The 16,546-nt window shown below is 41.0% G+C and overlaps 1 protein-coding gene across 10 annotated transcripts in view; it reads right to left on the bottom strand.

The window, feature by feature from the left end:
- The window catches only part of MBNL2 (muscleblind like splicing regulator 2), a 164,285-nt gene that overhangs the window by 31,916 nt on the left and 115,823 nt on the right, over nt 1–16,546 (bottom strand). For 5 of the 10 annotated variants that reach the window (XM_070471493.1, XM_020905400.2, XM_070471494.1 and 2 more), the window contains exons 4-7: nt 14,638–14,838; nt 11,646–11,909; nt 5,923–5,976; nt 5,124–5,277 (exon numbers count right to left, since the gene is read on the bottom strand). In XM_070471493.1, the coding sequence (XP_070327594.1) occupies nt 5,124–5,277; nt 5,923–5,976; nt 11,646–11,909; nt 14,638–14,838 (673 nt within the window). The remainder of the gene's footprint in view (nt 1–5,123; nt 5,278–5,922; nt 5,977–11,645; nt 11,910–14,637; nt 14,839–16,546) is intronic. The other 5 variants (XM_070471495.1, XM_020905403.2, XM_020905402.2 and 2 more) reach the window with 2 other exon arrangements.

A 16,546-nucleotide genomic window follows, 5' to 3' on the forward strand; every position in this document is an offset into this window, starting at 1 on the left:
CCCGGCACCAAGCTCCAGATAGATTAGCCTCTCATTTCTCTGAACCAAATTCATCACGTGTTTGGCCTGCCTTTGGGCTTCTCCCAAGCCCTCTGCCTAAAATAATCTTTATCCCATTTTCAAGTCTTAAGGTATATGTTTCCTCTTCCAAAAACTGTCCACTGTTCCTTTACCGATCTTCAAATGCCACTGAAATCAGTTTCCATTTTAAACCTTATTCAACTCTTTACTTTTTCATTCATTATACTCATAAAATTTTTGATTATACATTTATATGGCTACTCATTGAAATCCACCTCTCCTCTTCCACTGTAAACTCTGGAGGGCAGGGTTTGTGTCTGTCTGCATCTATGGGGTACATAGTAGGTAGTCAGTTAATTGAGTGAATGTTCTCATCTACCAGTGAGAGTGTGTTGGGAGCAACTTGTTTCTAAAATTCAGTTTGTGAATGATGACTTTGAAAAGTCAACTAAGTCAACTATGGCTGGATTCAAAGTTACTCCTTTAGAAATTTCATGTTATTCTTTCGCATTCCAACATGGATGGGCTTTCCTGGAACACACACAAATGTCACGGGGTTGCAAACCATCAACAGCAGCCCCTGCAGCCACACTGGGCTGGGCTGGGAGCGGGGGGTGGCAGCTATCTTTTGGCCTCAGTTCAGGATGTGGCTGAAACGCTCAACCAAATTAATGTGATGAGCATCTCTATGGGACCGAAAGTGATACGAACATTGTGAAAGTCGCTCAATTGTATCCAACTCTTTGTGACCCCATGGACTATACAGTCCATGGAATTCTCCAGGCCAGAATACTTGAGTGGGTAGCCGTTCCCTTCTCCAGGGGATGTTCCCAACCCAGGGATCAAACCCAGGTCTCCCACAATGCAGGTGGATCCTTTATCAGCTGAGCCACCAGGTAAGCCTGATATGAATATTTGAAACACGTAATTTTTGCAGTGTGTGGCTATCTTACTCAATGTCAGATTCTTCTCCTGATGTTCTTTCTAAGCCCCATCTCTGCCTTTTCACCCCACTGTCATCCTCCACCCACCAACACAGCCTTTCCAGTACGTCACACTAGAGATACAATGGACAATTGGTTTTTCCTCAAATGCACTCTTCCCAATCCATGCTCTTCCCCCTGCCTGGGATGCTCTTCCCCCACTGGTAGAATTTTCCTCTCAAAGTCCTAAGGAAATTTCTCCTCCTTCGAAAAGTCTTTCTTTCCAAAGTGAGTCTTTCTTGCTCCACGTCGTTCGTCACCACCACCTACTGCAGATCTGACAGCCAAATACATTGTCTCTTTCTTCTTCAAATTCCCTAAGGTGCTTTGCATGATGTTTGACTTTTGCCTTGTTCTGAACTCCTTTGTATGCTCCTACTCCTTTGGAACCCAGAACAGACCATGTGTTCAAGAACAGCTTGCTGAATTAAATAGGATAAATACATTCTGCTGTGGTTATATACATAGCGTTTCCACTAAACACTGACCGATCTTTCATCAAGATGTGTGATAAGCTTATGTAAGAGTATGGTTTCTGATCATTAGGGAAGATCTGCGCTAGCACCTCCCTGTTCTACTTTGTATTTCCAACTTAATGGAATAAGTAAATGAGGGAGTCAGTGGGTCATCTCTGTTCCGCCTGGTAGAAGCATTTCACTAAGGCATTAATTCTATCAACAAAGACTTCTCAAACATCTTCTGCTTCAGTTGCACAAATATTTCAAGTCTAGAATCTCTGAGTAGGATTATCGGGACACTTCCATGAACCATATATCCCACTTTGCAGCATAAGCACAGCCTCAGTTTTCCCATCTGCAAAATGCAAATAATTAATGCCTGCCACTGGCAGAACTATCCTGAAGAGTAATGTGATAAGAACACTTACAGGAACTCAGAATAAACCTGTCAGAGAAATGCCAAGAATTATTATGCTGCTATTTTTGTAAGTGTGTGTGGTTTTTGTCACTTTCCTAACAGAGCAAAGAAAAAAGTATAACCACTAGATTAAAATAATTCCTATCAAAAAGGAAAAATCCCACCCACTGCAAATGTGCTAGGGCATCAACCAGGGTGATAATTATATTAGCATGGGTTTGGGGAAGAATCCCATATTTTGCATAATATTTTATATTAGTATCTCCCCAGCCTGAAGGCAGAGTTCCTAAAATTCAAAGTTGCATTGTATCAATGGGAGAATTTTAGCAGTATATTAAAAACTTCATTGCGAATGACCTTTCAATAAAGCCTGACTTCCAGGAGAACATAAACAGTTTTTGTTTCATCTTTATGATAATTGTTACTGTATTTATAGAAAAATCAGTTAGTTAAAAAGTAATGAGCCCTTCATTAACCAAGTTTAAAAAAAATTTTTGAGCATCATCAAAAAAAGTTTTGAGCATCATCATTTAATTTGCAGGATTTAAAACAACAATGATTAACAAAGACTGATTATCATCATTATCATCTTAAATTAGGCTACAAACGTGGCCTATGAGAAAGAAAGCTGAAATAAAAACTAGAGGAAAATAAACACTAATTATCTGTTATGGAATTAACTGGGGGACGGACTATGCTGTGTGTGTGTGTGTGTGTGTGTGTGTTTGCACGTGCACTCAGTTGTATCCGACTCTTTGAGACCCCATGGACTATAATCCGCCAGGCTCCTCTGTCCATGAAATTTTCCAGGCAAGAATACTGGAGTGGGTTGCCATTTCCTCCTCCAGGGGATCTTCCCGACCCAGAGCTTGAACCCGAGTTTCCTGCATCTCTTGCATCGGGAGGCGGATTCTTTACCACTGAGCCACCTGGGAAGCCCAGGACTATGCTAAAATCCTTTTAATAAAATTATTCTTTCATCATTTAAAAGCAACATGTGAAAACTTCACAGAAGCTGAAATACACTTCAGAGCAGATCCACATGTCTGTTCACTGTATTTATATCATGTTACAGATGGAAATACTTCTAAAGCACAGAATTAAGTGGGCCAGGACCCACTGTTCGGCTCCCAAAGCTCACTCAGTGGAGGGCTGCTGAACACACTTGAACAGTTCCTAAAGAGTCCAGCAGAGGGCAGAAGGGCACAACCACACATCCAGCGCAGCCTCTGGGCCCTCTGCACAAGTATCTCATCACTCTAATCAGGCCACGGCAAAAAAGGGATGTTATTTGTTCTTGCTTTGGCGGCCTTTAAGTGGGTTCCAGGTGAAATATTTTTAAGTGAGAATTCTTCCAGTGATTTGACAAAAAGAGGAAGAGTTAAGTATGGGTTCGAGGCCTTCAGTCTTTTGCACAGCTTAGCTCGAGGGTTTCAGAGGCATTCCCAGAAAATGGTGGTGGTATGACTAACCAGTCTTCAGAAACAGACTTGCCTTTTTCTGTTTTCCCCCTCACTATATTCTTCCACATTTTTTTCTCCCTTAAAACATCTAGTGATGAGGTCTATAAAATAAGACACTTGGAGAAACCACACAGAACCTCAAGAAAAGTTTACCTTCTAGTAATTATTTTATAAACAGGTTACATCAAGTGGATTACAAGTTCTATCACTGTTGTGCTACAACTGTACTGAAATGTCACCAATTAAGGCTGTAATCGGACAAGAGTGAAGCCCTGATAATAACTGATTCAGAGACTCACTCTATAGGTCTGTGAGTCTATTTATGTTAAGAGAACTAAACTAAGAAAACTGTAGGCTAAGAACTACTTTACTCACACAGTTGATATTTTTACTACAATCTAAATATTCTTAACAATAATTCATTTCAAAGTATATATTTTATATGAAGAATAGGATACAAATATTTATTCAACTCCCTCCTATGTTAATTCCAGATATGCTACAGTATTTAAGAAAATGGGTAAGAAACCTGAAAAGTCCACCCAAGTGGATTGGGATCAGTATGCTTCTTTATGATAAAATTGTTATTCATCTATATTGACCTTTAAGTCACTATCATGGGATGAAAATTTTGACTTCAAATTAAGAATTCAATGGACAGTCTTCTCACTAAAGCTTAAGTGACACCTGGTTCTTTAAAAAAAAAATTCTTTTTGGATCCTCTAGCAAAGTTTATTTTGCAAATATTATCCCTGCGTTTAGCTCAGATTAAAAGGTCAAAACCCCAGCCATTTATGGTGACTGTGTTTGTATATGTATATAGGTCTGTGGTCAGGGAGGTGGGTAAAAATATGGAGGAGGGTTGGCATGTATTGTATTTTTGCTTCTTCACTTTTATCTGATGTTTTACTGCAGACTCCAAAAGAGGACTCTGGCCTCCACATATGGAGGCTGGCTGGTGTCATGTCATGTAAATCAAACTGGTCTCAGGGTAACTGGGTTCTAGGCTCTTTTTTTCTTATTAGTCCTGCCACCTTGGGAAGTCACTTCACATTTAGGGGGCCTCAGCTTTCTCATCTGTAAAACAATCAATTGGATGTGGAGATCACTAAGAATCCTTTAACCTTCAAGATTCTAGGATTAATGGAATTCATTTCTTAGTAGAATGACAGAGTTAAAGCACCTTAGCACCTACTATTATCAGGCATTGGCTTAGAAACTGAGGATAAGAGGTCTCTATATTTGTGAACTTGGTGGAAGTTGAGAAGGATGGCAAAAGAGATAGAATGGATGTAAAAATATGAGTAGAGGATTGCTTTAATTTGAATAGCCTCATTTCGTTTTTTTGTTTTTTGATTTTTTAGTGCTCTGAATAGGAATAGAAAAAAAAAGGTTAGTATTTACTGGAATTGCTATTTTTAGGTCATTCAGGGTTAATGACAAATTTCAATTGTCACACATAAGAGGTCTTTACATAAGCAATTTTACACAGCTTGTGTAAATACGAGAAACCCAAAGCCCTAAGTGCTATCTGCTTCTCAGGGGTTCAGTCGGTCACTCGACTCTACAGAATATTTGGCTTTAGAATCCTAACCGTCTTTAGCTATCGTCCCAAGCAGGGCAACTTATCTAGACAGCAAGGACAATGGCAAGTCTCAGGCTGTATGGATCGCACCTCTGAGAGAGCACACTAGATGCCACCGAACAGCTTAGAGGAGTGAGAGAGACAGCACATGACCGAGGGCACGCGGACACAGGACCCGGGCGCTCGGGGACGCACCTGTCGGGATGAAGGCCGCGTGCTGCAGCTGCTGCGCGCTGCTCAGGGCCTGCTGGTAGTGCAGGACGCTGGGGCTGAACACGCTGCCGGCGCCGCCGCTCTTCTCCAGGGCTTGCCTCTTTGGTAAAGGGTGAAGGGCACCAGGTGGGAAGGCCTGCGAGCGGAGGATCGGACAAGACATGTATAACTCGACGCAAACACACCTTCCGTGTCCACAGAGATCATCAGCCGCAGCACACGATTAAAAAAGGCCAGCTAAGGAGATGCCTCTGCCATGCACCTTAATGTAAGTAGCGGCAATGTCGAATGAGTGAGACCTTGTTATTGAGAGCGAAAGCATGACTTCGGTAACCCCAAAACGGTAGCATCTTAACTAAGGAAAAGAAAAACTATCAAGCAACAACAGCGAAAAATGACTTCAGCTTTTAAAAATGAGTTAAACTATTCTAAGGGGGGGAGGGGGAGGAAGCATTTGTGTTATTAATATTAATACCTATTCTTTTCTTTAACTAAAAATGGCAGTTTCTTGAATTTAAAGGTTAATTAGGATTATCATGAGCATTTTTTACGAGCCAAGTAATTTAAATTTGCTTCACTCTTTTGGAAAAGGTATTAAAATTTGTTAGGATTAATTTATTCCACATATTACATATGAAAATGAGATGGCTAAACACCTTATTGAATTTTTCTCATTAATTAAACATAATGATTCTTTGCAACCGATATTTTACAAGTAATACAAATCTCGATGGTTCTCTGAAAAGCTACATGCAAAGCGAAAGGTGAAAGGTCAAAGTACCAGGTCTACAGATGCTTCGAGAGGTCGCTTCATTGCTTTGGCAGTCGACTGAGTCTTTTAATAACAGGCAGCGAGCACATGATGGCAGTGGGCCAATGGGATTCAAGCGAATTAACATACAGGTAAACAGCAAGCAGAGGTGCATCATGGGAACGGCATTGCATTGTGGATAGGTGAGAAGGAAAAAAATATTCTGAATGCAATATACAACGTACAAAACACTAGGCATGCACAACAACAAAAATGTTCTCTAAAGAAATGAATATTACACCTTAAATTAGTATTGAAGCAAAAATGCATCTACTATACCTTAGTTAAAAGCATATAAGAGAGTAAAATATAGATGTTTGAAATTCAGGAAAGTTAATTAAAACAGCAGCTTGCATACACACCATAAGCATTTTTATATTGCTTCAGAAAAAAATGCAAAACTTTCAAGGGCCACAGGATTGAAGAACTTCTGATAAGTTAGTTTTCAAATATAAAATAATGAATGTACTATGTATAAGATCCAAGTTGGAAAAAAAAAATGTCTTTCAACTTTTATAAAAGTAAGTTTTAATGATGATCTAGCCTAACAAAATGAAGTGGCAAACTGAGACAAACAATTCAGGCAAAAAAATATTCAAACACAAGATTATTTAGGCAAAACGGTTTGGGTTTGGATCTTAATTTTTTGTCTGAATTATGCGGATAATTGTCTCAATTTTTCTCTTCACTCTGCTAGTGTGGATCTGGCAATATGCAATAAGCTTCCAAACTTAACAAGTTTTGAATTTGAAGAGTAGGTTTCTCAAATTTCCATTTCATTCCACCGTATGGTTTCTAATGACTAACTTATCTTCCATTCTGTTTTCTACCACATTTGAAATGTTTATTCAATTTATGGCAAACAACTTACCGGGATTACACTAAGAAAATACCCTTTGAAGGGTATTTGGTGTCCTCGGGTATCAAAATAATTTTATCAAATAATTCTATTCGTACTTTTAACTATAATCAGTGACTAACCCACTTAATGAGAGGTGGAACTCTTGGCTAGAACAGGTACAATAGCTAAAAATAGCAAAAACAGCTAAAAAAATAGCAATGAACTGCTTGGAGTATAAGTAAGATAATATCTTTATAACTTATAACCATCCTTTGGGCAGATAGTTTCATTTAAACAGCTGAAATAATAATAAATAGTGATTGATTTAGACCACGATGAGAAAATCTTCCTGTTCCTTGATAATTGTTGTTAAGAAATCTAAAAATTTTATAATGGAATTCTATGAAAATAAAGTCAAAGGGATAGCTCCAATGCAAAAAAAAAAAAAAAAAAAAAGAAATGAAATACCCCTTTTCTATGTTTAGCACAATAGGTAAATCCCCAAGGTTTGTATAACAAATACAAAATGTTTTATTCTAAAGCTCTGAGTTGCATCTATGGCATTTGGAAGAAAATGGGATAGTATTTAACCCTTAAAATGGGAACAATGAATGACATTTTCCTTGGCCAATAAAGAGCTGTTCTTCATCATTGGATGTTTCAGGATTAAAAGTATGAAAGTGACAGGAGATAAAGGGCTAAGGGTGAGTTGGGGGAAAACTAGAAATAAAGTGGAAAGGACTGTAGGGAGAAGAGAGGTTTAGACTGGCCAGTGGAAAAGATGTTTTGGAAGGCAGTCTGGATAGAGGCCATCACAGAGAAAATCACCGTTCTGCAGGCAGAACTGTGAACATTTGAAAAAACCAACAAGATTCAGAACAAAAAAGCTTTGAGTATTCTTTCCTCCAATGTCAGTTTGCCATGATGTAACTTTCATGACACCACTTGTACTTAAAATCTTTCATTCCAATATATTTTTACATTGCTAGATAATGAAATTTTTTTTTTTTTTGCTTACATTAGCCTATATTAATTACATAAGGCTACATAGCCTGTTCTCATAGAGTGCGCTAACAACATGAACTGGATGAAACAAAGTGAAAGTGTCAGTCACTCAGTTGTGTTGGACTCTGCGGCCCCATGGACTGAGGCCACCAGGTTCCTCTGTCCATGGGGTTCTCTGGGCAAGAATATTGCAGTGGGTTGCCATTCCCTTCTCCAGGGGTTCTTCCCAATGCAGGGATTGAACCTGGGTCTCCCACAGTGCAGGCAGATTCTTTCCTGTCTGAGCCACAGGGGAGCCTACTAACTGGATGGTTAAATTCAAAATCATTTTGGCCTGGACTTTCTGGATTCCATTCTTGATTCACTTTTTCAGTCCTTGGGAGATAAAGAACACACCTACTCTTGGGTTGATCTTTTCTGATATGCTAATGGGAGAGTGAGTATGTCTCCAAAGGCTGGTGCTTATGAACAAAATTTTGAACAAAAGATCATTTAACGAAGTCTCCAGGTAGAAAAAGAGATATTAAGTATTTCTCCCTAGGATAACCACCTGAAAGGTTAATATTCTCTTTTTTCCAATCCTCATTGGATGAAATGTAATTTCCACAGAAATTATAATGAACTAGGAATTTAAAGAAGCTGAGAGCTCTGAAGTGAGCTGGACACTGACAGCATCTCTCTCTACCACTCACTTAAGTTTATCTTTACTAGATGCAAATATCTTGTCTTTTCAAGGAAACACGCAGCTCCTGGAATGGACATATAAACATCTTGCATGTCTCACGCTTTGAGGGACATGTGTGGAATGTATTTTAAAAACTGTATGGGTGAATAATCATGTTATAATGTGCCTTTGTTGTACACAGATGTTGTGTTTTAGAGGATAATATGTGACTGCAGCCGTATGTTTACCTATATTGAAAGATCTTCAGGCTTAGAGCAGACCTTAGAGATCCCCAAGGACAGTGCACCCTGGGAGCTTCCTTAGACACCTATGCAGAGAACCAGATTCTCTTTAATTGAGCCCCTACTATGGGCCAGTTACTGAACATCCATTCTAGCTGGCTTCACCAGCATTTCTGATCCTCTGTCCCCTCTCCAAGCTTTCTCCAGAGTGTGTGTGCATGCAGCCAGGTGTTTCATTTTCTAGATCAAGGAGCAAGCCAACTTCAAGGCAAGGTAAGCGAACCAAGTGCCAGGCCTTCAAGGTAAAGACCAAACCTGAGGAATCAAGAAACGTGGAAGACAGTAACCAGAGCTGCCACTTTAATGCAGAAGAAAGGGATTTGGACAAGTAGGAATGCAAAGTTCCTGAACATGTTTTCCTGACTAGCTGATGACAGCTGGTCTTGTTTCCTTTTACAAAGTAAGTATCTCCTGGTGCAGCCCCATTTTGGGGTGTGTGTGTGTGTGTGTGTGTGTGTGTGTGTGTGTGTGTGTAGAAAGACTGTTGTCTTGAAGACCAGATATCCTTTGTGTTAAAATTACCAAAGAGAAGCTCTGACTTATTTTCACATCTGAAAAATTCTGGTGAGGATGATGGCCATGTTTTAAGAGGTATTGTACAAGTATAAGGCTCTAAAGGAAAGAGATGCCTCTTTTTCTGGACTCAAAGCTTTGAATTCATTTTCAGGGCCCAATTAATCAAAAGAAGCAGAAATTCCTGGACAACAATAAAAACTACACTACAGAAATTCTTGGAGCTCAGACATGGAACGCAGGTGAATGGAATACTAATATCTTCTGGCTGCAATCATCTCTCCCATTCATTCTCTTAAAGAAATAAAATAATTGTTTTTCCTTCATAGTGCTGAGTAATCTTGTTACTAGAGTAAGAAGACTTTGACTTCATCCAACTGCAACTGGTTTCAAATGAGCCTCTAACTTTCAAAAGACACTGCAGATTCAGTAAGTTTCACGTCATTGTCAGAAAGAACCTGATGCTTTTGTTCTGAACCTACATTCCTTTGGGTTGTCTTTGACAGTGCTGCAAGACCACCTGAAATATCAGAACTCCAAATAGGGCACAGTGTAACAATCGAGGAAACTATGGCAACTAAACATACTGACATCCACTCTAACAACCTTTGTGCATCTTGATGAGAAAGATGGGAAACTGCACCAAAGAAGAGCACACAGCGTCATAATTTAAAGAAATCGGGCTGTGTGCATAAACCTAACGGCCATTTCTTCTCTCATCTCCACCAACCCAGGTAATCTACCACTGACTTATTCTAGGTACACTGCTCCTTCCATGATTCAAGAACATACTGATTGTAGATGTTAGGACTGCTACTTCCAGGTAGTGTGTGTTGTGTTAGTCGCTCACTCTTATCTGACTCTTTGCAACCCCACAGACTGTAGCCCGCCAGGCTCCTCTGTCTATGGAATTCTCCAGGCAAGGATACTGGAATGGGTTACCACTCCCTTCTCCAGGGGATCTTCCCCACCCAGGGATCGAACCCAGGCCTCCTGCATTGCAGGCAGATTCTTTACCATCTGAGCCACCAGGGAAACCCACTTCTAGGTAACAGGCAGATAAATCAAGGCTCAGATAACTCAGATAAATTCAGGGCTCTGCGCTAAAGGTCACTATTAGTACCAAGGAATAAGGACTGATTTTTTCGTAGTTCCAGAAGCAGGACCCCATGATGCATTTCCATCACGTCATGGAGGACCGTCATCCCTGTCACTAACTGAACGTCAAGCTCCCTGAGGGCAAGGAAAACTGCCTAATTTATTTACTCCATCCAGCAAGTGGCCGATGAACGCCCGGTCTCATGGGTGTCTATCATACATTAAAATACTGACGTCAAGTCAGAGAGCTCACACCACAACAGATGAATTCTAGAAGCCAGTGTGGTGGCGCTCAAACTTTGCGGCACAACGGACGCACAGGGAGCCGGAAAAGAAAAGGCCCTTGCCCAGGCCACACACAAACCAATAAAAGAAGAAATCTGGGGGAAGCGACTGACTGCCCTTAGAAACTTTCACGTGCCCTCAGGTAATCCCAGACTACAGAAGCCCGGCTAGTGCAGTCCACAGAGTTGCAAAGAGTCGGACATGACTTCGCTACCGAGCAACAACAACGTGTTCTAGGCAGGTGCTTCTCAAACGTTACTATGTATACAATCCACCTGGGGATGTTTGAAAATTCAAATCCTGATCCCAAAGGTCTGGGGCGGGGCCTGAGTCGAGCTGTAACAAGCTCCCAGGGGTGCTGGGGAGGCCTGTGTCTAAGAGAAAGGACAGTGACTCGGGGACTTGGGGCTAGCTTCCAGCCCTTTTATTATTCTTATTTTTCAAAGCACCATCCATTCAGCTCCATCTTCATCTGTTTCATGACTTGATGTTGTGCATAAATTTTCTTTTAGGGAGAGAGCGAGTTTGCAGCATGGCCTTTGTAATAAGTAACAAGAAGTGGGGAGCAAAAAAATAGGGGCAGTGGCTTCCGACCCGGGTCCATCCTCCGCCCGGTTCTCCTCTCTCCCCAGCTCCGGGCCGCCTCGCTGGTCCTTCCAGCCGGGTCCCGCCCGCGTCCGCGCTCAGAGAGGCGCGCTGGGTTTGGGGAAGGGGCCCTCGCACCCGCCCCCGGCTTCCCTGCGCCCGCCTGAGGGATTTACTTATTGTGCTGCGAAGGGAAGGAGGGAGGAACGGAACAGAACGAAAACGAAACGGGCGGGGCGGGGCACCACGACAGGACGGAGGCAGCGGAGCAGCGGGGGCGCCAGCCGGCCCGGCTCCCGGCGGCGAGGCGCGCGTGCGCGTGCCCGCGCGGAAGGCGCGGCTCCGGGCGCGCGGGCGCGCGAGCTTCGGGGAAGGTGCGCGGCGCGCGCGCCCCACTTACCATGACTGTGGCCGCGGCCGCGGCTGCCTGGGCGGCCACCGCGGCCTGGTTGGCTTGGTGCTGCGCAGCTTTGATTTTGGCCTGCAAGTGTGCAGGAGGGTGAAAATATTTGCATTTCTCCCTCATGCAACGCCCCTTTATGTAATCCATACAAACGGTTACGGTGTTGTCGTTCGTATCGACCATGGTGCTGTCGGCGGGGTGTGCAAAGCGGCAGTCGGTCTCTCCCCGGGCACAGTTCCCTCGCTGGAACTCCCTGCAGACCTAGGGCACGGGGGAGAGCACACGATGCGGTAATACAAAAAGACAAGGAGTAGATGCTTTCCCTTTCTTGGGATGCTGGCTTTTGTGCCCTTTACAATCAACATTCGATTATCCAGAACCCAAGTCACTGGAATCCCGGGCAAACTGTGATCACTCGAGTTTTGCTTCGCCCTGTTTTCTGGGGTGAGAATCTGTATTGAGCAAGTAAGTCAAAATCTACACTTTAGCTAAGTTAACAGAGAAAAATCAACAAGGCCCCCATTGTTCTTGGGATTTATTTATTTATGTTTATTTTATAGAGAAGGGAAGGAAGGAAAGAAAATATGTTATATACTAATTCGGAGATTATATATATACACACATATATATTTACACACACACATATATATGTGTAAAATGTGATCTTCTGTATATAACTATATCTCCTTCTACCATGACAACTCTGGGAAGTTGTGGGGTTTTTGGCATGGAGGGATTATTTCACCAAAGATCATGCCACAAGGTCATGGCTGCACAATTCCAAAAAGAATTAAGGAGATCTGACAAACTTGTTTCTCCTCCCTGAGGATGGGAAGTGGGGGCAGGGTGAATGTGAATACTCCCATTTTCCCCTAAATCTCTCCCGCTCTACAAAGAAAAGGTGGGCTTCTAATCATAGATTACAAGAACTACGATACCCAAGACACCCAAACTTTCATTTAAGTCACAATATTATTATTTTTAACAATAAAGAAAAGATGAAAAGGAGAGAAATATGGGAAGAGATAAAGCGGAGGGGCGGGGCAGGGGGGAAGTAAGTAGAATAGATTTTGAAGTGTTGATGTATTGTTTCTTTTTCTTATTCTTCAGTCCTTAATTATCCTGAAATCTCTAGTAACTAGAATGCTCCATCCTCTGAGGATTCCCATGGATCAAGAGTTAACTGTATGAAGAAAATTTTCCTTGGGATTTAGAGAGTATTCTTAATCTTGCCCTAAATATCAATAACATGAAATAACACAAGAAAAACATATAACAGTTATATTTATAAATATCTGTATCAAAGAAAAATTATTAGTGAAATGGTAACTTCTTTTCTTCTCAGGCTCTACATCTAGTGTTGATGTGCTTACATGGTGGTTCTCATCTTGATCACTAGTGACTTATAGGAAGGGTCGCTGACATGACACTGGAAGCCTTGTGAGAGTCAGAGGTACTTGGGAAATACAGTTTCACTGACCAGTGGCCAGGCAAGTTTGAAGGCCAAGCAGATAAATCATAAAATTATTGATTGTTTCCTTCTACTTTGTATATTATCCAACATTCCATCTTTAGCTCATAAAATGTACAAAGGAAAAATTACTAAGCTGTTCCCACAGATTGTGAGTAAGCCTCCCCATGTAACTGGAATGTCTCGAGGCTGAGACTGCATTGGGTGTCGAGCATTTATTTACCTAGGGGCTCTGTGTGCAGCCGACCTCATTCCTGCTCTGAAATGAATTGCAAGCTGCTTTGCTAAAGTCCTCGTGAATCATTTTTACATATGTCTTGGTCTGCCAATCCTGTTGGGAAGGACAACTTGTTCCCAGCTCGACTGATTTAATTTGTTTTCTAAACCAGAGTCACGTACTGAACAGGAAAGCTTCATAGGTCCACCAGGTGGCGCCCCAAACACTTTTCCAGTCCCGTGAAAGGTCTGTTCAATATTCACAGGGGAAGGCTGGATCAAAACAGTAGCATGGAAGTTTATAGTCTTTTCATTTGGGGATCCATATACTTCAGATGGAAGCTGATATTAGGCAACATTTTTATCACTTTCAAGATTTATTGAGTAAATATTTAAACAAATGCACATTGAAAGAACATTCTCAAACAATCCCAAGATAAAGCACACTATATATCCTAATCTTACATATGTATCACCTAACTATAATTGGTGATTGAATTAAAGGAGCCCTTTGAAAAATCTATCAGATTCTTTATACTCCATATAAAATGCTCTATTAAATATCAGAGCATACAGTAGTTAAGATAAATGGATGCCCTGATTAAAAAGAAATTTAACCCAGTAAAGTTAAACCCAGGTGAGCTGGTTTGACTCCTGACTTAAGAATTATGTTTTATAAATATGTTTTCTTGACTTTTCTAGAAGACTTGAATATCAGTGAAAGAAAATAACTCAAATCAATAATCAGACTCTCCCAGGCTCTAGTTCCCCTTGTTTACCTACATACAACCGGGGCTGGAGCATGCTGGAGCAGCCATACTAGTTCTTAAACTGAAATATGATCATACCGGTTGGTCTGCAGCCTTTGTCCTGCTTCCTCCCACCTCTGTCCTGAGTGTCCCTTTGTCCTGACTGCTGGCTTCCCAACCTGCTCATTCCCAGACCTCTCCAGGATCCAGCAAAGGTTTATGCCTGACACAGTTGGAACCCTTGGGAGCCATTTCCATGACCTACATAGTGATTGATTCAGCCTTCCATTGGTTGTTGCATATCTTGCCTCTGAATATACATTCCACACAATCGGTTTTTATTTGTATTGAACTTATTCTTTTCCCAGAGACTAATTTCCTTTATACTCGGCCTTCAATTCCAACAGTAGAATTATGAAATGCATGACTTTTAGGTGAATCTGTGTGTGTGGCTGTTTTGCAAGACTGAATTGGTATCTTACAAGCATTCACTTCCATAGAAGTACACTGCTACCCCCAAAGGCATCTCAAAACACAAATATAATTGAAGTACCTCCAGTTTGTCAGTCCTGAGAAGTTTCTGAGTTGCAGTTGAGCCCGGGACAGTGACAGGTGGACTTCCGGGAACAATAACAGGTGTGGTGGGTAGAATTTCCGTTGGGACTAACCCAACTCCAGGGGTTACAGGTGCTAAGTAAGGAGCAAAGCTAATCGCCGTATTTGTCCCTATTGCGGGACCTACAGGAAAAGTGGGCTGTTAAAGGAAGATAACAACACAGGACAAAGACGTCTTTAGAATAAAACTTTAAAAAATCACCAACAACATTTACTCACTGCATATAAGACTCTTTGTGTTAGTTGCAAAAATCAGTGATGAACTGTGAAAATTCATTAAGTCTCTCTGTTTTGTGCTTAATAAAAACGAAACCATATAGACCCTCTCTTTCCCAAACCATATAAACACAAAGGAGAATGTCATAGAAACTTAACTATAGGAACCGGGTTAAACTTTTATTCCCATGAAAGTGTTCTCAAGAAAAGAAAATGGTTATTCCATTCCAGTGGCTCATCATTCCACACTAGTGAGGTGTCACAACATGAAGGCAGTAAAATTTATGGAACTCTAACTCATGATCTTTGATGTCTTCTACATGTCTCTCAAAGGGAGAAGAAAATACAAACACCATGAATACAGACTGATTTTCAGACTGATCAAGTTTGTACACTCTCAAGAACTGGGGATTATTTGGTATTTTATTTTGCTCAGACTTACCAGTATGCCACCATATTCTATCACTAGCATGTAAAATTCCCAAATTCATAGGCAGTTTTCACATAGACCTGCTATTTCTTGCCCTAGCTCAACTATGTCTAGATCTGGTCTTCTTTTCCCAAGAGGATGCATGGAAAAGCTTGAACTTTTCTGTTGGCCATTAAAAGTTGCTTTGGTTTCCTAAGTCACAAAGTCAACGAGGCAGTGATAAAGGCGTAGAGTACCCTATTAAAACCTCTTTATCACTGTCCTCTTTGTCCAGGGATAAGACAAAATATACTAGAGGGTGGATGGGATGATGGTTTTCAAAAGCTTCACCTGAAAGTACGCCTTTCAGAAAGGAGATAACGCACGTTTAAGAGAACAAACTTGGCTTCACTTTAAAGGAGCTGATGTTAAAAATTCAAGATGCTAGATAAAGATTTTTCTTAGAATAAGTTTTGCACTGATTTGAGACCGTATCGTTTTGTTGGTTTGTTTTTGTTATTGGATGACTTTTAACCTATTCATTTTTAGGACCGGTTTTCAGACATTTGCAATTACACGTTAATGCAGTTTTTTAATATTGAGCAACGCCGTTGGCCATGTCATGCTCCTTCTCTATTTGGACATTGCGGGTAACATTCTTGTTGTCTATTTATAGCTCTGAGTTGTGGAACATATGGGGAAAATAATAATCTGTGCGTATTAAACAGGTTTTTGTTGACAGCAGTAACAGAAAAATATCTCTTACAAATGATCATGTTAGAAAACAGTGAATTATTGATAGCTCTATTGGGGAGCTCTTAGAGAGGCTGAAAGTCTTTACTGAAGTGGCTGGGGGTGGGGAGGGATGGAAGAGGTGATTCTAATGGCCTGTGAGAGCTGCTGCCAGCATTCCCGGGAGGGGCTCTTAGATCTTTATGGCTCTGACATAAAATTCACTTTGGGAGAAAGTCGCAACATGAGGTCTCAACATGGGAAATTGATGGCAGCTAGGATTTTTTTCCTCCTTGACTTTCTACAAAATTTTATATGTGTATGTTTTCCATTTTCAACCCATTTGAGTCATAATTATAGAATGCTGTGGTTTTCAGTAACTGTAGCTTTTATAATTCAGTACCGTTGAAAAGAAGCCAAGTGATTTAAATGGTATAAGCACGATATAATGTTAAGATTTAAGAGAATCAATTCTGAAAGGTCATAAATC

Source organism: Odocoileus virginianus, chromosome 8 (genome assembly GCF_023699985.2).
Source record: "Odocoileus virginianus isolate 20LAN1187 ecotype Illinois chromosome 8, Ovbor_1.2, whole genome shotgun sequence".
Classification (NCBI taxonomy): Eukaryota; Metazoa; Chordata; class Mammalia; order Artiodactyla; family Cervidae; genus Odocoileus; species Odocoileus virginianus.